The sequence below is a fragment of the Parasteatoda tepidariorum genome, chromosome X2, assembly GCF_043381705.1.
Source record: "Parasteatoda tepidariorum isolate YZ-2023 chromosome X2, CAS_Ptep_4.0, whole genome shotgun sequence".
Taxonomy (NCBI): domain Eukaryota; kingdom Metazoa; phylum Arthropoda; class Arachnida; order Araneae; family Theridiidae; genus Parasteatoda; species Parasteatoda tepidariorum.
The window spans coordinates 6656807-6684418 of NC_092215.1; the positions used below are offsets into that span (position 1 = coordinate 6656807).

The 27612-nt window shown below is 28.9% G+C and overlaps 1 protein-coding gene across 1 annotated transcript; it reads left to right on the forward strand.

Annotated features, from left to right (window-relative positions):
- The first annotated feature begins 2192 nt into the window (after nucleotides 1-2192).
- LOC107453498 (neuroendocrine protein 7B2-like) lies at nucleotides 2193-27366 on the forward strand. Its single transcript, XM_071188209.1, has 6 exons — nucleotides 2193-2329; nucleotides 9567-9774; nucleotides 15641-15766; nucleotides 17068-17273; nucleotides 18481-18528; nucleotides 26997-27366. Exons 2-6 carry the CDS (start codon nucleotides 9768-9770, stop codon nucleotides 27063-27065), a joined length of 456 nt encoding a protein of 151 aa, XP_071044310.1. The 5' UTR covers nucleotides 2193-2329; nucleotides 9567-9767; the 3' UTR covers nucleotides 27066-27366.
- Nucleotides 27367-27612: the final 246 nt, after the last annotated feature.

Here is a 27612-nt window from a genome sequence, read left to right on the forward strand (position 1 = left end):
TTATCAATAATGATATCAATAATGATAGAGTGATATCGGTATTGATTTGCGTTTTAGTAAAACCCATTTTCCAATTTCGTCAATTACATTAATAACTGCAGTTGAATATAGCAATAGTTTAAACAAAAAATGTCCTACAGAACTTGAACAGTTTGAATGAATAAGATTTAAATAATGTTATAAGAATTACATTGGAGAAAAGGTTTTTTGTTACATTTATACAAGTATTTAATCTTGCCTAATTCAGGTGTGGAGATTTCAAATGTGTTTTGCTCCTAAAGCTACAATTATTTCAAATGATATTTTTAGTCAAAATCTCTGCGGTAGAATTTTTTCGAGCTTTCTACAACAATTCTCTCTAGTACTAATACCTTTCTGGAAGACATTTTTAATAGTAGCAAATGTATATGTAACTAATTTAAAGTAACAGAAGCGCTTTCTGTTTACTAAAAAAAAAGTCTTCATGTATAGAACAGAACATATAATTTTTTTAATTACAAATGCAAGATTTTTTCAAAATCTAAATATAAAAGAGTACATATTCCGATATTATTGGCGATATTCTGTACAAAAAATGTTTTTTGTATAGATAACCTTTTTCAAATTTTTGCTTCTTCGAAATTACTTTGCATAATATCAATCTAAAATTCTAGTTAAAGTCAGTCATTGCGGAATTTTTTTCATTCAGAAAGTAGGAAAAAAAATCACAAACGTTTATTCCACCTCCGATCTGCAAAAAAGGCATTTTTGAATATAATTCGGCAGAAAGAGGAAAAGAAGTTCAGCAGAAAGAGAGTTAAGTTAAACTTCTTTACTTCCCAAATAAAAAAATCTTTCTGCAAGAACTCTGTAATGTCGCCGTGTCGCCACTATTCTACCCCGGGGTCAAAATATTAAATTTCATAAACGTTAAATATAACAGGAGATCACGTAAATGTTGGAACAAAATTCTAGGGGAAAAAACTGTAGCTTTGAGAGAGAGGCCAATTGTAGATATAAAAGCAGCGATGTGAAAATATCCGTTGAAAATGTCTCGCAACAGGGAAAAAAATCCCTAGTGTAATTTACGTAGGAACTATATTTAACTTATCAAAGAGGTAAATACAAAGCAGAAACAATTGATTTTTAACAGCTTTATTTAACGATTTACAAACGTCGCCTTAAGTTTATCTAAGTTTTCTCGAGACGCAGTCAACTAGTAATTTTTTAAAACTTGATTTTGCCCTGGAACTGTGCGTTTCAAACGTCCCACAAATTAATTATTTCGAACATAAATAATAAATATACAGTCCCTGGCCAAATTATTAGACGCACTATGAGATTCTAAGTAAAATCTTAATGTGCAAGTGATACTACTCACTTTTACGCACTGTAGTTTTTTAATAATTACATGATTTGCACGAGTTTATATGCAATACTTTTAAATTTAAACATACATGTAATGGGTTTTTATTCAGGAGATTTTTAATATACTTCCTATTTGTATTTATTTTTAACGTATTGCATTACAATGTTAACCGATTGCTACAGGAGATTCAACAAATGCAAACCGGTTTCATTCGAATAAAAACAATACAGTTGTATAGTATTACCTGATAATTACAATTTTACATAGAATCTTATAGTGCGTCTAATAATCTTATATAAAATGTTATAGTGCTTATATTCATAGAATCTTATAGTGCGACAGGGACTGTAAGGTAGAACACAAATAATAATTATATTTGATTGGAATATATTTACGCTTACAAAAATTATAATTTTCTTAATATTATTGAAGAAAAATATCGATACCAAATTATACTATCGAAAAGTAGTAACAATGCCAAGTATCGATAGTATCAAACGGAAGAGTCACCACATTTTTAGCGCCACTAACTGCGTGAACTTTGAAAACTAATTTTAACTATTTTCTTGTAGGAAATCTGAAAGCATACGTTTTTCTATACATTTAAATTAAAAACCAACAGCCTTAATGATGTTAAATTTTATGGATAATAAATTATCTACTCAATATTTTTTAAACCTGTTCAAGCGAGTGTAATTTTTTTATGTATATTTAATATCACATTGAAAACAAAAAAGAGAAAATTAATTCGAAGTACAACCCGCATAACTTACATAACTGAGGGATCTAGTATAAAATCGTCTGCAGCGACATTTATCGATTGGCGCAAGCGCAAAGCTCGCGCATATCGCCATATTTGGCCCCAACTTATCAAAGTGCTACAAGACGTAGCTCCTCGTTTGTGTAAGGTGAGTAAAGTTTAAATGTTGCTAAAATAATACTGTCATTCACGTATTTTGTAACTATGAAACTTGTCATGCTGTATTTAGCTCTATTTACTAGAAAAATTTTTAAATTTATTGCGATGTTTTACTTGATCTGGTTAGCAAAACACAACTTGGAAACTTTTATGTGTCCAAAATATAAAACAAATTCTAAAAATAATAGGTTTTTTATCTAAACATTTTATTTAATGTTGAATTTTAATTTACTTCACTAACCATTTCATAGTAGATATTATAATCTTTATAACATAGTACATAACAAGGTTTTTAGCAAACTTTACAACAAACTTTGTAACAAACTATATTACATAGTAGATATTATATTTATATTTACAAGCAAATGATTATTTATATTTAATTAATGCATGCAATAAATAGCAAAATGAAACAACTGTCATTGCAATATATTGTTAATAGTAGTAAGTATAATTTCATAAAATAATAAGTCATCTAAATTTTTAAGTAATGACTTATTTCTCAAAAAAGTAACATATGGACGTAATAAATGAAAGATTTAATAAATTTTCTTGTTTTGTTTTTAAAAGTTTTGGTTTCCTTCACTTTTCTTTTAATCTAAAGAATTATAGGAAGATGTTTTCAGTAAGATTGTATCTTTAGCTATAACGTTTCAAACAGTGTTAATAAAATAAATAAACGAAAGATCTTGAATAATTTTTGATCTAAGGATCGGATTTTTACGTTCTAGGACTTAATCTTATAAGTTTCAGAAGGAGATCTCAAATTTCTTCATTCGAAATTTGTTTTTTTTTTTCTGATGACCACTGCATAGTCCGGTCTGCAACTTAATACTTATAAATAATATAATTTTTAAAGAAACCAAATTCTTGCATATATTTGAAAAACTTTTGTTTTAAACTCGGAAATTTAACTACAATTTATTTTCAGAAATTTTCACTGAAATAAATTTTTGGCAAAAAACTGTTTTATGTAATTTCTATGCATCACTCCCTTGCACAAAAAAAATGATTTGCATTTATTCATAATTTAATTCCCCAAACGTGAGTTTATAACCGTTCCAAGTTAGTTTTAAACCCAAAACAACTAATTAATATTTCTTTGCACAAAAGATTACCGACAATTTGAGTCATTTTACTTAACTGAATAAAAATAGCAATGAAATCACATGAAATTGTCCTGATATTTTTCCGAAATATTACTAGTAAATATTTTTCCTTTTAAGTGTGTGAAAACGTTTTGAAACTAAGAGAAGGAAGTTTATCCCAACAATTTCTATATTGAATAAGCTTCTTTAGAGAAATTTAATTAAAAAAGTAGTTTTGATGTTTTCTATAATATCTAAACTGAAGTTACTATTATACCATGAGTTAACAAAATACATAGTGAAACAAGTACAATTTAAAAAGTAGTAGTTTTGATGTTAAGTATAATATCTAAGCTTACATTATTATTAAACCATGGGTTGTCAAAATATACACTGAAGCAACACAATTAAAAAAGGAAGAAGTTTTGATGTTTAGTACTATAACTAAGCCGATATTATTTTACCATCAGTAGAAAGAATAACTAGTAAAACAAATACAACTAAAAAAGTAGTAGTCTTGATATTTACTCTAATTTCATAGTTAAAATTATTATTATACCATCAATTGAGAGAATAGCAAGTGAAACAAAAGTGAAACAAGAATAATAAAAAAACTGTAGTAGTTTTTAAGTTTACTATAATATATGAGATTACTATAATATCTAAGATTACCACTAAGATAATCAGAAAAACTGAAAAATATTACTTGTTTGATGTTAACCACAATATTACATTAATATAAGAGAAATATACCATAAATATAAATAAAACTGTCTATAATATAAGAAAACTTTTGAAAAGAACTTTTGAAGAAAACTGAAGTAAAAAACTTATCTGATTAAGTAATATATATAAATATATATACTTACGAGTTATGAGTTCCAAATAGAATTCTAAAACTGGCTTTTTTAAAAATCAAAACATTATTTCAAATTAATAATAATGTGTAACTTCGTTCGTATATCTTCACGAAGTTACGAATATTATCATATAATAGAATTCCCCATCTGTTGCCAACTCATAATTATTAGAAAGTGAAAACGATTTTCAAAATAAAGATATGTTTTGCTAAATTACTTTTATTTTCTTTCCCTTTAAAATTTTAGAGAAATATTTATATTCATATTTTTAAAAAGGTTCGATTTCTTTTTAAAAAATGTATTAATGTAATATCTAAAAAACTGATATTTAAACCAAGAGAAATATATTATTATTTTGACCAAACGATTTCAAATTATCTGAAAGAAAGTGACTTTAATTATATTTTACCAGTTTCAAGCCATTTTATTATAAAAAAAGTGCATTAAAAGTCGTTTTACAATAATATTCATTAAAAGTTTAGCTAAGATCATTTTTGTTTGACCTGAATTGGTAATACAATTATTAAAATTATATGCATATGTCAAATTCTATAAATAATGAGTTTCTGTTTGTTGGTGCCATTTTTAAGTATTGCTACCAGATTTATCTTTATAATGTGATTTAAAAAAAATATAAATATATAATGTATATTTTAAATAATTGTACTAATGTTGTTATTTTTACTGGTTACTAAATTTATAAATATTTATAATATTATAAATCATGAGAATATTTTATCACGTTACGCAATGTCACAACAAAGACTTGTCGTAACATAAACGAGGGTATGTGATTCTCCTTCTATTAATTTCGTTAAATTTGTGACAGCTCTCTTTTTGTTTTATTTAGTTATCCGCATTCAACAAATAAACAGAATTTCTTTACGATACAAACATAAATACCAAATTCAAATTCTTAAGCTGTAAATCACTCGAGTTCTACTGAAAGTAAATTAGAGAATGCAATTTTATAATTCAAATATTTTGATAAAAACTATTCACTGTTTAAAAAAAAATTCCAGTTACAAGTAAAAGAATATGCTTCTTTTCTTCCTAACCAGATATCATGAAAAGTCGTAAAGATATCTTTTTTATATGAATATATATGCTGAAATTTTAAAAAAAAATCTGAATTGTCTTAATGGATAGAAACTTAAACTTAATCATATAATCTGTCTTAAAATGAGTCTGCAATAAAAGAAAGAAAGAAGGAAAAAGTAAGAGAAGCAGAAGAGCTAGAAAAATTCTGACAATAACAAAAAAAAAGAGAAAGCGAATATTTTTCATTACTTGTATATCGTACAGATTATATGCTGTGTGCAGAGAGTGAAGTTTTTTTTCATTTATAATTCATATTTTATTTTACAATTTTCCTTTAAGCAATAAAAATCTTATACTCTTTATTTATAACGTTTTAACCCCTTGACGCAGAATTTTTATTAAGCCTATTTTTTTCATTTTTTTTGTATTAATTTAGATCAAAATAAGTGAAAAATATTATACTTAACATTTTAGAAATTTATGGTTTTGAAATACGGGATGAAACCAGGGCTGGGATGAAACACCAGTGTCTTTTTCTGCGCAAAATCTTCCAACAACGGCTCACTTTCAAACAACAATTTTTCGAATTTAGTCTTATTTGCAGTTATTTAGATCTAAGATCGATTGATGAATGTTTAGATACGAATGAAAAAAACAATTCAAATTACTTTTTTTTTTGGCTTTTATATTTCAATACAATTTTAATTCCAATAATCTAAGATATTTTTCTGTAACTGTTAAACTATCTCTTATAATTAATAAACATCAAAAAATATTTTTGCTTGTTATTAGAATATCAGAAAAAATATATAAAAAAAAACACCTGTGTCCCATTTGCGTCAAAGGGTAAGATTCCAACCTTGATTGATACTTTACTTCATATTACCGGCGCTGAGCAACTGACCCAATTTTGAGTAAACAACTATCAATTTCCATCCCTGTAGTCTAGTTATTTTTAACCTAAACCAGAAGATAAGAAAAATTCCTGGATCAAGCATTGGGACAAACTAGCCTTCAAGGAGAACTTTATGATGAAACTAAGCCGTATTTGCGCTACATTTAGAGGAAATAGTTTGATCCGTCTACTACTGATGATGATGTTTTAAGTCCACACTGTGGTCAATGCGAGTCGGGAGCAGATTTGTGTAAACCAGCCACTGCTGGGATTCGAACCAATGTCACCTCAGTAGAAGTCAAACGCTCTATTCCCTGAGCCACCGCTGCCATGATTTATACTTTTTTTAATAATTTTATAACCGTCGTTGAACAACCGACCCAATTTTTCGGGTTTACGACTACTATTGTTTAACTCCGTAGCCCTGTAATTTTGAACCCACACCAGAAGACAAAGGAACTCCTGAATCAAGTATTGGGAGAAATTGGCCTTCGTGGAGAACTTTTTGGTGGAACTAACCAGCATTTGCGTTACATGAAGAGGAAGACCACGAGAACCTCCCATGATTAGCTTATCGGCGAGGGGACTCTAACCCATAATCCGTCTACCACTGAGAATATTTCCCGTCTGCACTGTGGTTAGTGCAAGCCGGATGCGAATTCGTTTCTAATACCCATCTCAGGGGATTTGAACCCGGTTCACCCATTGGAAGGCGAATTTTCTATCCCCTGAGCCATCGCGGCTCAGGGGATAAAAAATCTATACTTTTTTTTAAATAATTTTATAACCGTCGTTGAACAGCAGACACAATTTTGGGTTTACGACTACCAATGTTCAACTCCGTAGCCTTGTAATTTAGAACCCAATCCAGAAGACAAGGGAATTCTTTGATCAAGTACTGGGAGAAGTTTTGCCTACGTTGAGGAATTTTTGATGGAACTTACCTGCATTTGCGTTACATGGAGAGGAATACAATGTAAACCTTTCACTGTTAGCCTGACGGCAAGAGGATTCTAACCCATGATCCGTCTACCACTCGAGATGTTTTACGTCAGCACTGTGGTCGGTGCGAGCAGGGTGCGTAATTCTTATCGACCATCCACTGCTAGGAGATAGTTCAAGGCTTATAAATGGTTCGTAGAGCAAAAAGAAGTTGCAAATCGCAGAGACCTTGTCGGCAATCTAAAAATTTTTAACTCCTTTTTATCTATCCTATATTATTAAAGTTTTAAATGAAGATTCTCTGAAAACATGACCATATCGAGAATCATTTAATATAGATAATTGAGACAAAATGTTTCAATAATATTAATTCTAGGCGAAAGTTAATTATTTAACTGACTCATAAATGCATAAAAAAGTTCAATTAAAAAATGTAGAAACATATTTTTAGTCGCTGCCATAATAAAATAGGCAAAACAAGTTTACAGTAATTTAGAAATTAAATTCATATTTCATCCAATGCTTTTCTCAATGAATATATATTTATTAATATCTTTGTTAAATCAATCTAATTTGAACAGAAATCCAATTCTATAAAAAGATAATATTTCTTTCACTCCCAATACAGTTACATAAATATTTGAGACCGTTAAAAATTTATGTAATTTGTTTGAATGAAATAATTATTAATAGTTTTTCACCGAGAAAACTTTTTAAATTTAGAATTATAACCTTGGTAATAAATAGAATCGTTCATTCTTCACTCAGTTGTGGAGAAGTATTTAATAGCTTCTAATTAACTGCCAATTTTAATTTCTTTCAGGAAAAACATGCACTGCTGGTCTTCCATATTTTTTAGTCGTACTTTCCTCTCTTTCTTTTCAAAATTATATTTTCAAAAGGATTTCGATAAATTACATCAATCTGAAATTACATTTCTAGTTAAGTACAGTTAACAAAATTACCTTCTTTAACAAAATTCAAATTATTTTTGCTGCACCAATTGTTATTACAACTTATTATGTCTTACGTTATTAAGTCTTATTTTCAAAATGTATTTAAAAAGAAAAACTCTTTTAAAACTCGTTATAGTTATACTCAAAATTGGTATTAATGTAAATGTAAAAATCCGAAAGTCCTACAGTATCGCAAAACTTGTAAAAAATTTTTAGTGAGACTTTAAACAATGACTTCGCAGATAGTATTTTATATCAAAATTATTTTAACTTAGACAAAACCTTCACAAACGAATTTCTTTTTTTAAAAAAGAAAAACTAATTTAATACTTCATAACATTATTTGAATTTCATTTTCACCAAAAATCTTTTAAATTATTTATTATAAAACTTCAATTCGCAGGGAATTCACAAAGAAGAAATGTTTATTCCAAATTTCAAAACAATAGTTTTCTATTTCACAATTTACAATTGATTTTAAACATATAACTACATAAAAACCATTATCTGTAAAAGCTTTCTCCCTATAAAATGAATTTATTTGCAAAAGCTCTGATTTCTTCAAAACATGATGAAGGACTGTAATATATAAAATATTTGGAATATTTCTCAAGAATTTCCGATATATACTAGACAATTTTCATTCAATCTATCTTTCTCATAGCCTTCAACTCGTCTTTCACACATGTCCCAAAAGACTTGTCAATAGTTGGAAAAATGATCCATATCAACTTTTTTTTATATGGAACAAATTTTCCGGTATTTCAATAACTTGTGCTTCAACTATAGTTGTGTTGTCTTTTATTTATATTGTCTTCTATAGGTAGAAAAGATATTCTATCATGTTTACAAACGTATATTTCCCGTGTGAGTTTAGAATTTTCTTAGGTAGTTGGTGAAAAAGTTTAACTATTTACATTGAATACAGCTGTTAAAGTGTGTGTCAAAAAAAACATTTCTTTTTATTCTGATGCATTTCTATAATAATGCTTTTCTTTTGAAGTTAGTATTTTAAAAGGTTATTTTTCAGAATTCAAATTATTAAATTAAACATCTTTTATTTATTTATTAGTTTATTTCTTTGGGAGTACCTTGAGGTTGTTTATAAAATTTCATATCATTAGATAGATTTTTTTTTATCAAAAACATTGTCAAATTTTCAAGTATGTTTATTTCGCCATAAATATATAATTATATGTTTAGATTTCCTCCTTATAATTTCTTAGAGAAGCAACTGCATTTATGATAAATATCCGTCCATATTTCCACCTTTTTAAATCCACGTAGAAACTAAAAATTTCAAAACGAAAAAATTAATTGTAATGTGGCAATTTCATACCTTCCTACTCCAACTAGAGATCATGCTTGCGTATTACAATTGTTGAAGGGTTATTTGTTTTGTATTTTATGTACATATTAAATTAGTGTAGACTTACATTTTTAAGAATTACCCGGCATTAAGTGTTAAACTAATTTTTTCAAATAGCTACAAAAAAATCATGATGAAACCCATTAAGCTATAGGTATTTTTTATTATTACTTAAAAACTCATCTTATTAGTTCAAATCAACATTAAGAGAATGTCTTAAATTATTTGCTGTCTAAACACTAATGAAATTGGATTTTTAAAGATTTTTNGAGATGACATTTTAGAAAGAGATCTGAATATCAGAGATGAAGAATATTTGGAACACAGCTCATTGACAGGGCAAAAGTCAATGCAAGGTAGTAATTTTTGAAAAAGTAGTTACATAGTGTGTTCCGTAACCACCGCTTGTAATCTATATTTTTAACACTGAACATACCAAAACCGGTCAAATGACCGTTTAAGAACTTTTGCATCGAAAATGCACATATCTTTTATCGTTCGTTTTTACACATTTGACTTCATGACTTTTTCTAACAATTATATACAGTTCATATTCTATTATTATTTCTTTTGGATTTCATTTTTTTCAAATAATACTTGTCGTATTCCTACCATAATCGGTCCTACCGTAACTTATTCCTACCATAATCGGTCCTACCGTAACTTATTCCTACCATAATCGGTCATTTGACCAGGAGAACAATTTATTGCTTTATAAGGTTATCGGATCGGAAATGACGATGTAATGCGTGTTCAACGTATTGCATTCGATGAGTTGCACATTTCTGCAAAGACTGTTGCGTAGTGAGTTCAATCAGAATAACTGTGAATTCAATTTTCAAGAAAGTACCTAAAAGTTTAGATTGGCATTTTTGTGTAAAAAAAAGTGACAAAAACTAAATGCATTGGTAAGTAGCTTATGTTTTATTTTTATAGCTTTACTTCATTTCTAACTATCTGATAGTTTTTACCCACAAAAATGTCGAAACAATCGAGACAGCACAAGATCTTAGAAGAAATAATATTAATTATAAAAATAATTATAATTCTCATATATTCTTATAATTATAAGAATTATAGAAATAATAATAATTAGAAGAAATATGTTTACGGAAAATGTACTATTGAAGCACCCTGTACAATGCGTTGAACAATGAATTAAAAATTCTTAATCTTTGTGTTAGTAATACTTTAAAATTGGCAATATACAATTTTGATTAACTATAATAAAGTTATTTTAGTTTATTTCCTTCCTAACGCTCATATTTCACATATTCAATCAAGAAACATAAAGTCTGTTCATTTGAACGTCTATGGTAGAAATAGGTATATATTAAGTGTTGGTATGTTTAGTGTTAAAGTTCTTATGATTCTCTTTACTTAAGAAAGTTATTTTAAAAAAGTACAACTTTCTCAAAATTCATTATCTCAGAACTATTCCACCAATTTAGCTCAAAATTTTTATTTCGCTATGTAAAATTGCACTCTTTAGAATTGTAAACCTTATCATTAAAAAATTTTTCGATTATTATTAAATAACATAATAAAAAAAAATAAACAATTGCTAAAAGCTTTTTTTTTGCGAGGAAATATCATTGAATAAAAGAATTTTATAATTGAGTCCAAAAATTTTTCAATTTGTTAAAAAAGTTTTTGAGATATAGCGTAATGCGTAAAAAGGAAAATAAACATCAAGAATTCTAAACTTTGGGCCGCTCTCCTGTCCAAACTATTAGTACCATATTTCTAAAATTGTGGTTATCCTCAATATTTTTGGGGTCAGGAATCCGAATCCATCGAAAAAAGGTATGTTTATTCAGGGAAAGTACGTTTTTATATCTGATTTAAAATATTGTCTGCACTGATTAATTAGTATATTTGAGGTCACCCTCCCGAACCGTTGAGATTTAGTGCGTGAAGATGCATTCATTGAAATCGAAAAGCTATTCAGGGTCCGTTATTTATTTTGCACACTGTACTATTTACAAAATAAGTAAATAAGGCTATTTGTGCTTTAAAGAAAAGGCCCGCAATAAATTTTGTTCACCGGGGCCATTTGATGGAGTTGTCTTCTTCCTCCGCTGCACTACAGGTTTCGTGGGCCTAGCATGCACATCAAGAGCATACCCATTCTTAGCTCCAGAACAGGGATTGTCAGAACGAAACAGAAGAGTGCTAATATTGTACGAATTCCTTATTGTTTGTTAGAGTATAATTTAAGCCTTTAGTAAACGTATGATAAGCTGGACTAAAAATAATTTTTATAACTTCAATGACCAAAATGTAAGGATAGGAAAGGATAAGGACAAGAAAACATTGGAGTTGACTTAGACAAACAAACTTAGCTACACAAATGCCGTGAATTAATCAACAACAACACGCCAATATGGTAGGTCCTTCTTCTTGACTAGTAAAGTGTAATTCAGAGTTTGTCGGCTAGAAAACAGAACTAATTTCTGCGCAATCGAGGTATAGTTCGTTCACCAGGAGTTCGCACTTGGTTCAACCTTCATCACGTGGTATCCGACGATACTATTTCGCTATTTTGGGGAGAAGGATGTGAACAATTCTGCACATGGTTGCTATTCGGCGATCGTAAGACAAAAACATTTATTTCGCAATCTTATTGTGCATTTTTTTAACATAAAATATTTCACAAATTTGATGATATTTCTCTCATTTGAGTGAATAGTTTGTCCTTTTTGAGACATTTTGTTGTTGTTGTTGTAGTTCATTTACGTCGCACTTGAGCTGTACAATAGGCTATTGGCGACGGTCTGGGAAATATCCCTGTGGATGACCCCGAAGACATGCCATCACAATTTTGATCCTCTGCAGAGGGGAGGGCACCCCTGCTTCGGTAGCCCGACGACCTGCACGCGAAGTCGAGCACTTTACGGTAGAACAGTTTAACGAGGATCAATACCACACATCCTCGGCCCCTATGCAGACTTATCCAAGTGGTCACCCACCAGCGCACTGACCGCGAGCAGGGATGCTTGACTTCGGTGATCTGCTGGGAACCGTGTCTTAAGGATCAGTCCACTGCGGGACTGCCACATTTTGCCGCAATATATTTAATTAGCTAGAGTAACGAAAGGTATAATAGTGGATGATAAAGTGAAGTAAGTGTCTGAAAAAGAATTCAATGTTTGCGCACGGCGTGCATTAAGGGGCGTCTCATATTCAAGCGCAGAGATGTTTCTCCTCTTACTCCCGCGAGGAAGTGAACTCATCGTCCGAGCAGGTGGAGGTAAGAGCCAACTCCTGGGGCGAACTATATCCAGTTTTAACCCTCTCTACCCATTTAAGAAAGTTAAGTCACAGTTTTTAAATTTAAAAAAGTTAAATTAAAAGTTAAGATAATTTTTAACTTGACATTCTGCGCAATTTTCACAATTCGCTTAGAAAGCTATAAATAAAAATCCACGTAACAGTCAGGAATTGCTGCCTTCGCATTTTTAAACCGTATTGGAAATAATGTTTCGTCACTTTAAATGTTGGGCTCATTTGAAGTTAAAAGAAAGTAATTGATATATTTTAAAATAACAAATGATTTTTCTTAACTTAATTAATGCTTTCATAATCTTTAAAATTACGTAACGGAATTTTCTCTTCTCTAGAGAGTTATGCTCCGCAAACTAAATTAGAAAACCTTCTCAGATCGGCATTTAATTTAGTCTCGGGTGTGCAATTACAATTGATTGCGATTAGCTTTAAAAAATAAAACTAAAGTTACTCACAGGAAAGAAGGTGTTGCCATGGTAACTACTTGGCACACTATAATTTGCTTTTCTAGACAAGCGATGGTAAAAGCAATTTTCCCACCTTCGAAAGTCGGAAATAGTTTAGAAAGGCTTAACTATTGAAACAAAAATTAAGTCTAAACTTTTGCTTTCAGTTTTGTTCAATTAACATAATCTAGCAGAACTTTCACTTAACAGCTAATCATCTTTTATGTTTATGGTTATATTAAAATTATGATGTGTGATTGCTGTGTTATTGCATGTTTATGCACCATGAGTCTGCATGCGTTCTTCATGATTTTTATAATTTAAACGTGGCTTGTGACCCCCAGTTCTAAGGTACTCATCATCCTCTAGACGCCTTTTATATGTGTTCTAAAATAATTTCCATACTCTTGATTCCTTATACATATATTCTAAGGTAAGTTTTCATCCTTTTGATGTCTTTATGTATTTTCAAAAGTAGCTTTTCATTCTCTTGATGCCTTTTTTCACCTCACTGAATTCGTCGCTTGAATTTCGAAACACCTTGTGCAAAGACTAAAATTAAAGTTTTGATTTATGTTAAGTATTATTAAAAGATAACTGTAACTTTCTTTTTTATTTTCCTTGACAAAAGAGCTCTGAAGGAGACACTTAATCGGAATTCTTGGCGCGTAATGAAACGGTTAGTGACAAAACTCGGAATAAATACTTGAAGTGACTTATAGAAGAATTTGTTAATGAAAACATCCAAATAAAATATTGAGTTCAAGGTCTAGTCAGAAATTCTAATCGATATAGGCGTGTCATCGATCGAAAATCAAAGAGGAATGTGAAAGGATTGCGAAGGGTTGACAAACGTACCCTAATACTATGGCAACAGACTAAATCGTCAAAAATTTTGTAGATAAAAAAAGGGGGAAAAGGGTTTATTAAGCTATTTTAAGAACACGTAAATAAGCTGTTTTTCCCTACGTTCACGATTATTAGTCGCTCGATATGTTTGTTTTTCTAACAGAACAAAGATAAAACATTTTTGACAGCACTGCTGTTGAAAGGTTTGAAAAAGAACATAAATGTATAGTTTAGATGGTCCTTTAGCGTTTTTATTTACCTATGAAATGTGCAACGATTTGAAAATTTTGAAAAGAATTGTTTCTTTCTCGCTGGTTTTCTTTGAGGAAAGCATTTTAAGGAAAATACTTGGTTCACATATTTATTCTTGAATAGTTTTAATAGTTTGTTTTATTTATTTTTCTAATAAGATTTTTTCCCAACATTTTTTGAAAACGTTCTATTTTATCATCAGTGTTCTTAATTAATTCATAGTTTTATCATGAATATTTTGTGGTTAAGAAAAGTATGACTCAAACTATTTTAATTAATATTTGTGTTAATTAATATAAATTAATATTAATAATAACTAATTAATATTAATTAATATTAGTAATAATTAATTAATATTAATATTAATTAATATGAGCAATAACTAATTAATATTAATATTAATTAATATTAATATTAATTAATATTAATAATAATACATATGTAATTAACCATTTTTGTTGAAATAAATAAACAAAAAAATAAAAAATTGGTGAAACGTAAGACTTATATATACTTATATACTATATAAACCATTTGGGGGTCTTTTATGCATTTTTTACATTCTAAAATTTTTTTGTAGTTAAGTCCACATAAGAAACATTTCTGTTAAATTACAGCACTGCATGGAAATAACATTTACTTTCTTTTTTAATAGCGTAAGGAACAAGAAATGGCATCTGATATTTAGTAACGATAGTAGCACCCCTGTTTAGAATTATAAAAAAAGTAATAGGAGGGCACTGAAGATTCAATATGTGTTACTGATTAAATAGTTAATATGAGAGCATTTGAACTGAATGTAAGGTTTCGCTAAGACGGATGCGTCTGGGATAGAACAACTCGTTATTTCACGATGTTTAAATGCGAAAGATGACTGCGCCATTCTTGTATTCAAAGTGCTTCACGATTGTCATGAAATCTTACGTAATTCAAAATGTAATTCTTCCATTACCGCTAATAATTTCATCAACAGCAGTGACAAATGCATTAGAGATTATGGTGCTTGACTGCCCTGGGTCTGTTCTCGAAAACTTTTATTCCTAGACAGTGTTCATCGTAAACGGCAACCGTTCGATGATATATGCTGGCAATACAGTCACTTATTCTCTATCAATATGCAATGCAATTCTCTGTTCTATGCAATGAAAATCATACTCGTGCGTTTTGCGTTATTCTAGACTCGCTCATCTTCGCTCTAATTTACATTCACTTTAAATACTCTCCTGTGAACTGGTTAACCAGTTATATACAATTTGCGACACACTACACTTACCTTAGTTCTTAACCCTTATTAGTGGTTCCTCAATCATTACCATATTATATAACAACTATCCATTTTTCATTTCCGCAGCTTCATACATTACTTTATAAAGAAAATTTATTTTAGGAGGAAATGGTGAAGGCTATAAACTACTAAAACCAGACGGAAGCATACCAAATCAACAATTTGTAAAAACAGATTCTTTACCTGCATTTTGTAATCCAGCCAACCCCTGCCCATTGGGATTTAAAGGTAAGATTTTAAAAATATTTCACAGCATTAACTAGCCTTTGCAGTTGCGAGCAATTTGATCAAATATAAGTCAAGCAAATCAAATTTATCAAATTGTATTAGTTTATAAAATTTTTTCAATAAAGATAATTCAAAAATGGACGAAAACCAGATATCCAAACTTGGCGCAAACTGATGAGTAGCCTACTCTTAGTAAGTTTTAAAAAGTTCCACGATCTCGCGAATCTGGTTTCGGTGGAGAGAAAGAGAGTATATACTGCTATTAGGACATCATGTGATGTATTGTTTCGGTAGTAGTAGGATTTTACGTTGAATTGAATAAGACTAAGATTAATGGTTCGGAATTTTTTTTCTGTGTAAAAAGTATAGTTTTGTACTTGTACCTATTTACGCGTTTAACTTTACTGTCTAAGCAAGCGAGGAAATGTAGCTGCCGCAATGACACATCATTTCATTCTTTTAAAAAGTTCTTAAGGTATAACGAAAAAAGTGAAATTATATTGACCGATCTCCTGACATATTTTTCAACCCTTTGCATGATTCAAATGACCACAACCGTGATCCTAATATACTCTCACGACCAGCACTCAGAAACTCGGTGATCTTAATCCCGGTGATCCCGGCTTCTCGCACAACAGCAAAGAATTAACTAGTCGTATCTACTCATCGAATTCTATCACAGATAAAATTCTCGTGAGGATTAATTTAGCGTAACTACCCTTGCAACTATTAAATTCCGATTCCCCAGTATATATGAGACGTTAAGTCGATTCTATCTAATCTTTTGATAGATGACAATTGACATTGTTGGTAGCCCAGCTCCACAAGAGGTTCCTATAATATTAAGATTATTATATCACGCTTCTTAATATTAAAAAGAAAAACAATCTGAAACTTCAAGAAATGATTCAAAGTATTGTTGAACAACTGCGAAAGTTTCTGAATAATTCAGAAAAAAATTTCCGAAATATTTAGAAACGTTTTCGAAAACTACATGCCCCGTAGCTGCCCATATGTTCAGAAACGTTTCGGGAATTTTAATTAACTGTGTCCAGTATTTAGATTTTGTTTGGGTGGAGATACAATAAACACCAATAAAAGATTTTAATAAAGTAATAGTTGTAGAAAAGTAGACGTTTCAACCTTTAAGGAAGTAAATTTCTTTTAAAAAAAATGAAGTTTTCTTTATACTTTTTTATGTAAGGTTACAAATGTTTATCTGGAAATTATTCATGCTGTGTAAGTTTAAAACCAGAAATGAAGTTAAATATGATTGAGTTTCAATCTAATTATTTTAACAGCTGAAGATGGATGTCTAGAGGAATTTGAGAATACAGCTCGATTTTCTCGGAGTTATCAAGAAGCTCAAAACTGTCTATGTGACTCAGAACATATGTTTGATTGCCCAGGAAACACCAGAGAAAATGAAATCGACGCCTTAGCCCGATCATTTGAAAATGAGGGTTTAGCAGATGCTACTCTAGATAAACTGATGCAAAATATGGATGTAAGTAAACTCATTCAATTAGTCTGGTCTTACTATAGTAAATATGAAGTTTTAAATGCTTAGAACGTAATCATACGTGCTTCATACAGTTATTCAACCATAAAGGGTATAGTTCAAAATATAGTTTCAAAATCACATACAAAAATGCGCTTTTACAAAATATATATTCCGCTTTCTTAACTGGTTTGGTTTCAACATTCCTTAACTTCTCACACAAAGAAAGTTATACCGAATTTAAGTCAATTTAGTTTTGTTTTTGCATTTTATTTTCTTAGTTGCTTTAGTTTTTAGTTGAGTAGCCAGTTTTGCTCAGAAAAGTCAAAAGTTTAGTTCTTATGTAAATTTTTGTTTGATGATTTGAGCTATTCTCCAAAACTAAAACAAGAAACTTTAAATTTTCGCCCACAGTAAGAAATCTCTTTACCGTAAAAATAATTGCATTCAAAACGTAAGTTTTACAACTATTATTCTTTTTCAATTTTAAACTACTCTGCGTATTTTTTGCTGTAAATTTCTTTAACTTTAAATCCTTAAAGAATAATAATAAAAAGCGAATTTTAATAAAAATAAGATTTTTTACTTAAAACTATTCAAACATAACGTTTTGTTTATTTCAAAATATAGGTTTGCTTACGTGTTTTTTAAATTTAATTCTAACCTATTCAATTAGATATAATTCGTTCACCGGGAGTTGGTACTTGACCCCATCTCCTCGGACGAAGAGTTCACTTCAGCGTGGGAGTAAGAGGAGAAACGTCTCCGCGCTTGAAATTGAGACAAGCCTTAATGCGTGCCAAAACCAACCAGTGAATTATTTTTCAATCACTTACTTTGCTTTATCATCGGCTGCTATACCTTTCGTTACAGTAGCAAATTAAAGATATTGTAGCAAAATGTCTCAAAAAGGACAAACTATTCACTCAAAAGAGAGAAATATCATCAATTTTATGAAATATTTAATGTTAAAAAAATGCCCATAAAGATTGCTAAATAAATATTTTTTGTCATACGATCTCCAAATAGCAACCTTGTTCAAGATTGTTCGCATCCTTCTCCCTAAAATAGCGAAATAGTGTCGTCGAATACCACGTGAAGAAGGCGGAGCCAAGTGCCAACTCCTGGTGAACGAACTATACCTATCGTATAAAATTAAATGTCCATTCCACTTTTATATTTTCCTTATGTATTTTAATTTTCCTTTTTATAGATAAGAAGTGACCACAAAGTTGTGGCGAAGAAATTTTTCTCCCATAAGGTAAAGTTTAATTAGCATTTTTAGTTTATTTAGTTTAGTTTAGTTTTTCTGTGTTAATTAGTGATGTCGAAGGAAAACATTAAAGACTTTACAAACAAAAGCATTCATTAAATTAGGCGAATATCAGCCTGATTATCTAAATTAAATAAGAAATAAGATTTAAATTAGGACTGTGTAAATTATTCTTAAATAATGTCTTTTATTTTAATGTTATCTATTTAATTATATTGTAATTTTTTCACATTTTAAAAATTTAAAAATAAAATACGGCTGAATGAAAAAATAACTGGATCATACCAAGAAAAATTCATAAGTTATAATTGCGGCATACATGCGCATTATTCCTCTTAATGAATGATAATGCGCATGTATAATAGTACTAAATATAATACCTCTTAAATAGCACTAAACCTAACGACATTTTAAATAAACTGACAGAACGAGGATTCGAATCTAGTGTTCACAACACAATCCTTATCTCCCTAATTTGTGACCATTAGAATACTATACTCTCATTCATGCATAAATGTCAGAACCATAAAACTGCTAAACTATCTCCTATGTCCAGTAGATTTTTTTACTATTTTGAAACCATGCTGGTTGTGAGTGGTAAAAAAAACCATAAAGTTAAAATTGTTCTTTACAATTAACTTAACTAATTAGATGGACAGACTTCCACTTGTTATTTTACCATAATTTTAGAAATTTTCCTTCTTAAATAAAATACTATCATTTTTATATTAGTGGAAGAACTTTAACATTATGAATCAGTTTTTAGAAAAGTAACGCCCTTTTTTCCAAAATTATTATTCCTTTCTTTTTTGCTTCGTTCGGTGTTAATTTGATATTCTGTACAATCTGCCCAAATGAAATACCAAATGAATGGTTTAAATACCTCGTGTTTTGGTTCTTATTACTAGAATTATGGTTTTTTTCTTTCTTTTTTTTACCAGGCATGTCATTACCTTGCAGTGCAATATTTTTACCAGATTTTTTTTCTCCGTGTAGAAAATATAATTGTTCTGCAGTTTCTTTTTCTCTTTTTCTTTTATAAAACGCACTTTAATTCAAACATTTTAATGTTTTTCTTCTATATACGAATAGTATTTAAAGTTTTTAAAAGTGTCTATGTTATAGAACAAATTTTGCTAGAAAGTAAATTTTTTACATTTCTTTTCAAATTTTAAGTACACTTAATTTGGATTGCTAATTGCAAAAATTTACATCAACGAGATTACAAATAAATTTAAGAGTTTAGTGAGAAAGGGTATTAAAGGGCATTCTAATTTTGCGCAACATTTTAACTAAAAACATGCTCTGGTCAAATGTATACAAGGATCTTATTTATTTTTTCACTAGATCATAAAGAAAATACTTTTTAATCAGTTAATGTGTCTTGTAAACAGAGCATTCCTGTTTATTTCCTTTTAAAGAAAATGCATATTTAATTATTCTGAAGAAAAAAATTTTTTTTCTGATTTTCTTTTTTTTTTTACTTACAAGACCTGAAATTTTTTTTAAAAAAAGATAAAAAACTAGTTTTAAATTTTGAAAAAAAAACCAAGTAAATACTTAAAAAGCTATGGTTTTGTAACAATAAAAAGCATATGCGTTGCAAACATACTTTACAAATATACTTAACAAAACATTGACCTTTAAGAAAAGCTTTTTGTTTATTTTTTATAAACGAATCTCGTGAGAAGAGAAAAATGCACATTCTCGCTTAATTAAAATTTCGCTTATTAAACTATTGATTCGTTTTGATGATTTTTTGTTCGTCGCATACTTCAAATCAAGCTTGAGGATAAAATACAAAACGGTAAAATAAACACTCGTTTAGGATAAACAGTTTTCTTTTCAATTTTTAATATGTTTCATAAAATTTAAAAAAAAAAAAGTCTGAATTTATATTATTCTTTCATAAAAGAAAACTTTTTCTTGATGCAATTACAGTTTGAAAGAAAACAATTACTCGATTACAAATTTTGAATAACTAGTAAAAAGTATCAAAAATAAAAGTTTTCTTTTTAATTATATACTTTTCATCCTTATAATTATAATACTAATTCATTTAAAACCTATGCTTTGAGATATAAAAATATTGTTTAAATTAGTTTGTTATTTCTGAAAATGCGATTAGATAAATCGTTTCAGGAAAAAATAACATGTTATTTGGATAACTGTAATGGGATCCAAGAAAAAGAACTAATTTTAAAATTAAGCATTCCATCTAATTAGATTACTTTTTGTTACAAAAATTGATACTTTATTTCGCTTTTCTTTATCTTTTCAATGCATGTTTACAAAACTAAGGTTAACTAGATGTATTTGTCATGTATAAGAAGAGTATAGCAGTAATTAATTAATTTTATGCGTTTGAGTTTTATTTTGAATAGTTCGTAATTAAAATTCTATGAAACAAAAGTTTATTTTTTCATTGGAAAGCATCTCATAACGGCTAGAACTATTATTTTTAAGCTTTTAACCGAGTTACTTAAATATTTGTTACACATGTATTGTTGTATTATCAGATTTTATGTATTATACCAGCATATACACCGAAGAATCATTACATTATGACCACCCTCCATCTATAACAATGGGCTCGCCCAGGTTTTCATGGTTTCTCGCCCAGGAACAATGTTTTCATGGGGCACATTAGGACCCATAATCCTCATAGAACAATCCCTGACGTCTGTAAGCTACTTGAACATAGTTGCAGACCAGGTTCACCCATTCATGGCAACAGTTTTTCCTGCGGGGGATGGTGTTTACCAACAGGATAATGCACCATGTCATAAGGGTCGAATCGTCATGGATTGGTTCGAGGAACATTCCAGTGACTTTCAAGTCATGTCTTGGCCCCCAAATTCACCTGACCTTAATCCAATAGAGCATTTGTGGTCCTACTTGGAAAACCAAATTCGTGCTGCCACGCTACCCCCTCGCAATGTTAAGGAATTGTAGGGCCAGTTGGTGAGCGCTTGGTACCAGATACCTCAGACTACCTATCAGCACCTTGTGGAATCAATGCCAAGGCGGGTGCTAGCAGTTTTGAGGACTAAAGGTGGTCCTACATGTTATTAGCAGGGTGGTTGATAGTTGAAATAGGGGCATAGATGATAGGGGCATAGATGAAAGTTGACTTTGTCGATTACTCTTTCCCCACATTGGTGACCTTCGGATGTGATGTGAAGCCACCTACTTTGGTAAGAACGACCACTACGATTCGAACACGTCTACTTCGATGGATGGTCCAAATTGAGCAGTTGACTCGCTACTTGTGACTGCAACATTATCCACCTCCTCGTACTGTTGCTGCTCAGTTTCGATCACACATAACGTATTCACTCGACTGCTAATGGCAACACAGGAGTGACCACAGCCGTGAACGTAATGCAGCTCTCACGATCAGCAATTAAAAAAGTACGGTGATGTTAATACAACTCTCCCGGCTTCTCACAAAACAGCAATGAATCAGCTAGTGGTATCCGTTCATCGAATTCCATTACAAATATAATTCTGGTGGGGGAGTACTGTAGTGTATCTACCACTACAAAAATATAATTTCAATTCACTAGTATATAAGCAATGTTAACTCGATTCTATGACGGGATACTTTTTCATAGATGAAGGTTGATTTGCTTTTTCAATAAGTAAAAAACTTTTTTTATGTGTTAATTATGCATGTACGAAAGAAATACCTATGTTCAAAGTTTCTCAGAACAAGATTAAAAACTTATAGAGAAATTTAGAACACATTTTATGTACATTAAAATTTGCAAATAATCCTTATGTCATAATTTTTTTTTAAAAAATAGTTTTATTTCATTTTTAGTTTTTAATCATAAGTAACGATAAGAAAACTATTAACCAAAATTTTTCTTAAAAATGATATAGGTTTACATAAATAAAAGTAAAAATTAACAGTTTTTTTAAAAAAAAGAATTATACAAAACTTTTTAAATTCGTAAATCAAACTATAAATTCTGGGTCCGTGTCGAACAAAAAATTGTTCATGTCGTTAAAAAAATAAAATTTTTTCAAAAGTTGAGCAAAAGATATTGCTAACCCGACAGATATTGTTAACAATTTATAAATAAATAGAAAAAAGTGCAATAAATATCTCGATAAAATTTCGATATTTTTCATCGATCTTATTATTTTTGCTTGATACAGCTAACGCAACAAAAAAATTTGCATTAAAATTTTGAAAAGAAAATTACTCTTTTTGATTTTTAGGGTCCGCTTCCTATTTAAGCAGTATGAAACTAACAATTTGAAAATTTCTGCTGTCTTGGGCATAAAAAAAAGTATTAATTTTTTTCGAAAAGCTTATAATTAATTGTTATTTTTTTTTTATGTGAAATACCCTTAATGAAACACTAAACAAACTTCAAACGCTTAGAAATGTATTATGCTTTGCATTACATCCAGAGTGTACTTTATAAATTATTTTTCAATCAAAATGTGTAGTACATTAACTGCCTAAAATGATTTCCATTATTTCCGATTTTTACTACCGCAATACTAATGAAGTGTTTATACCCACGCAGAATATGAATGAACTTAAGAAGGAAACAATGCAATTTCTAAAGGATGTTAGTGAATTTATGCTCATAAATATGCTTCATAAAGATTAAAATTTTTGGGCCAAAACATAATTGTTTCGGATTCTAAAACAAAAGGTGAAAATACTAAAAACGTGACAAAAATATTAAATTGGCATTATGGTAAGAATATTTCAGAAAAAGATATATTTTTTTTTTTCTGAATTGACTCAAGATTCTTAATTCTTTGTCAAAAATCATGCGTTTAAAAAGTAAAACTCATAAGTATTTTCAAATTAAATAATATTTTTTCTTTTTAGCTTTCAATAATAATAATAATAATAATAACAATAGCTAAAATAAACAAATAACTATGGCGGCAGTGTTTCTTCCCTGTTAACAACAGGAATTATCATTTTTCACGAATTTGCAGAAAAATTTTCTTGATCAATTGTACTTGATCAATTCTTGATCAATTGTTTACAAAATTATAATATTTTATTTTTGAGAATTGGTAATTTCTTTTTTTTATTTTTTTTTTAATGAAAATACTTAATCCATCGTTCCTATTGAAAATTGAATTCATGTATTTACGACAAAAATGGAATGAAATAAAATAAATAAAAATAAATTAATAGGAATAAAACTCAAAAAGAATTAATGAAAATATTTTTATGGTCATTACGACTGAAACAAAGCTGAGAACTGTTTTTTTTTAAATAATTTTTTACTTATTCTGAAAGAAGTCGGATATGAAAAAATTAAAATCAAATGTGTCTTAATAGTACAATTAATAAAAGTAATTTTACATTATGTCACATAAAAATGATGGAAGTTAATCATGTTTATAAAAATATCACGGTTACAAAACCCAATCTCATTCAATCTAGAATAGTTTTAAATTGAAATTAATTTCTTTAGAAAATTTCCAGTGTCAAAAGTAGAGTAGTCAATGCAATAGTTTTATGTAATGCGAAATAATGTTGTTTAAAAAAATTAGATCCACTTTAAAAATTCCAGATCAAATTACAGTAAAAAGAATCGGCACTCAGGGAGCCGGTACTTTTTATCGGAACATATTACGGAAGAAAACAGTAATAATTTCCACAGTAATAGTAATAATTTTTACAGTAATAATTTCCGGAAAATCACTGAATCACTCTAATTAAATAAATATTGTTGTAAACATTACGGTATAATATTTTACAGTAAAAATGGATTTTACTGTAAAGTGGATTTTACTGATGATGCACGCAAAGTGCCAGTATTTTATACCGTAGTTTTTTACTGTGTAGTCGCATTGAATCATCAATCGCTTTTAAGTTATGCAGATTTAAAGAAATCTTAAAATTATCTCTTCTTGTTAATGAGTCCTGTATTTATTTTCAAAATTGTAACAAATAACTTAACAAAGTAAATAACTAAAAGTTTGTAATAAAATAAAATTTATGTTTCTCTTTCATAAATTTTAAAACATATTTCATGTTTCCCCACTTCTTTATATATTTTATTAAGATTTCTGTTATTTTGCTTTCATCAGATTAAGATTATTGTTGAGAAAAATGCAACTTTAAAAAAAAATAACTGAAAATAAAACATTTATATAAAAATATTAACTTTTTATTGAAATTAATATAGACTATCAACAAAAAATTCCACTATCAAAAGCAAAACGTTGTAAGTAGAATTTTTCTTTCAAAGAGTTTAATCTTTTCTTTGCCATAATTGTGAAGTCTAATTGTTCGTTTTTATTTATTAGTTATGAGAACTTCCTCTTATGAAATAAAAATATTCCGATGAATATGTATCTTTTTCTAAACATTGGAAAGATTTGCAGTCATTATTTAAAGACAAAATTCTTGTACATTTTTTTTTCTTCACAAAAACGAAACAAGTAATTACATAACGAAGATAATAAAAGAGGAAATTTTTGTTTCAAATTATGAATGACCATTCAAATCTTTTTCAAGTTAGAATTAAAAGTTCAATTTTCATTTTTCACCCTCTGAAATAATTACGAAATTAGAGAAAGAGAGAGAGATTAATTAGAGACATTAGAGAAATTAGAGGGATTTCATTAAATATAGTGCCGCCCTCTATCGAAAAAAACAAAAAGATGTTCATTTAAAGAATAATTTATAATCTTTATATATAATTGGGCAACTGTTAAAATTCTGAAAAAAAATTCTTTTTTATGCTTTTTTATGATGTTTTTTATACTGTTTAAATTATTTTTATGTTTCTTTATTCTTTAGAATTTTAAGTTATTTTGACTCAAAATTTTTTAACTCATAAGAATAAAAACTATTATGATATCCAAGAAAGCATTATTTTGCTTGAAATATTCAAATGATAAGAAAATAATTTGATATCTAAATAACTTTTGAATTTCTGTCTTGTTTAAAGCAGAGATGTTTCTCTGCTACTAAGCGGTTACATTATTTTGATAAAATGTTATAGTGAGGGCTGTAAAAGTAAATAAATGATGGTGCTAGCTAATGTAAGAAAAGATGAGATGGTACTAGAATATGAAATGTATGATATTTATTAAAATATCAATAGTTTTTTTCAAAATTAAAATACTTAAACAGGAAAATATTCAAAACTGATCCTTAGATACATAAGTCGATGATGATTTTTGGATTAATTATTGCTCTTGTAGGAAAATTAATTACAAATTTTAGGGAAAAAACTCTATTTCGGAGACTTGAATGTATTATTTTATAACGCAGAGTTAGATGCAGCTCTGTTATGCCAAATATAAAGTAAATAAATATTACAGTCAAACAAACTTATGAAATGTAAAAAAAATAATAAATGCAACGTTACCATAAATTATGTCGGACATAAAAACAAAGAAATAGAGACAAGAAAAAGAACGAAAATTTCATCCAGTAACTCAGACCACGAATTTTTAATTTCTTTCTAACCATCTAATTAAGTGTCACAAATTTTTAGTTTAATATATGTTTTATTTTTCAACTGCTTTAAACTAACTAACTTTGAAAAAAAGCATACTTATTTCATTAGTTCAAGACGTCCGTTTAAATTTCTTCGCGTTTGCGCAACTTGCGAAATTATTAAAAAAATAATCGCAAATTTTCTTTTTCAAAAATAATTTATATTATTTATTTAATGCAACTAAATAATAATTTGCGTAAAAATAATTTTCAAAGGAATTACCTCTAAAAATTATGCAATATTTAAATTTAACGTAACAAGAAACAGAGCTTGAAACATTATTATTTTTGACATTATTTATTCAACTTTTAGCAAAAAATAATTTAAATTTATTTATTTTTTAACGTGATACAGATGGCAAACATATTAGTTTATTATAGCATAAAATTTAAAGTGCTCTGTTACTCACAGTGAATGGGGCACGTTATTCTTATTTTTTATTTATTTATATTTTTTTTTCTTGCTTTATTTATTTCTTAAATAGAATTAGCAAATGAATATCAGTCTCTAAATTGAAGCATTAAACTGAAAAGAAGAAATACATTTCTTAAAAATGCGCATCGTCTTTGTGAGAAATTTTGTGACGTTATTACAATATATTTCTTTTCTAAGAGAATTCAAATAGCCTATTACGATAATTATTTAAAATATAAATACATTTGGATTTATTGTTAATCTACCTTAAATGCTTAATGAATCTTTTTCATATGATTGCAATAAAATTAAATCTGATTATTAAGCTAAGACGTTCTTAAATTTAAAAATTAGTCATGCAAGAGTTAGGAAAACTCAGCAAAAGAGTTATCTGGCTTGACTGAACTGTTAGACGGAGACATAAATAAATAATAAAATTCCAGCAACAGACAATTCTTTTTTCGAAATTATTGTTTACATTCTTTGGAAGATTTTATTACCATTTCTAATGTTTGTTTTTTTTCTTTTGTTTTCTTTCTACAGTCACCAAATCCGTTTTTACAAGGAGAAAAACTACCCGTGGTAGCAAAGAAAGCTCCTACAATAAAGTAGCACAAACCTCCAAGAAGCCAGTCATGATCTTAGATCGTTAAATTGTAGAAATATTTCATGTTTCTTTCTTGAATGATTTACGCTTAGTACTTTCCCATACTTATATAAATATTTCCTTATTGTACAAAAAAAATGCTCTTGTTGGATTTTAAAAAAAAAATATTTTGAAAAGCAAAGGTTAGAAGTGGACCATGTATGCAGATGTTGTAAGCCCCGCTGTTGATATGCCTGTAACTATATAAATCCTTTATTAGTGTAATTATATAAAAATGACAATAAACGTTATTTGTTGTTCATTAAATGTATTCTTCTCTTCTTTCTGTATCAACTACGTAAGTATGCTATGTTATGTGTTTAATGCTTTTCCAATATACGTGCGTATATTGGAAAAGCATGCAAGCTGACTAAACCCAGAAAGCACGTAACCTTAAGTGCTGATGACACTAGGCAACCAAGTGGAGGCAACTAAGTTAAGAAACCAGTTTTTGGTTTCTCGTTTGTGATCACACGTTACAACCTTCGCTTGTTCAACCAACTCTGAATAGTC

Bases quoted from the DNA above. Each gene is read 5' to 3' on its own strand.
- LOC107453498 (XM_071188209.1), top strand. The intron at 17,274-18,480 runs GTAAGTAAACTC...TCCTTTTTATAG, and splicing joins AACTGATGCAAAATATGGAT to ATAAGAAGTGACCACAAAGT. The intron at 18,529-26,996 runs GTAAAGTTTAAT...TTCTTTCTACAG, and splicing joins AGAAATTTTTCTCCCATAAG to TCACCAAATCCGTTTTTACA.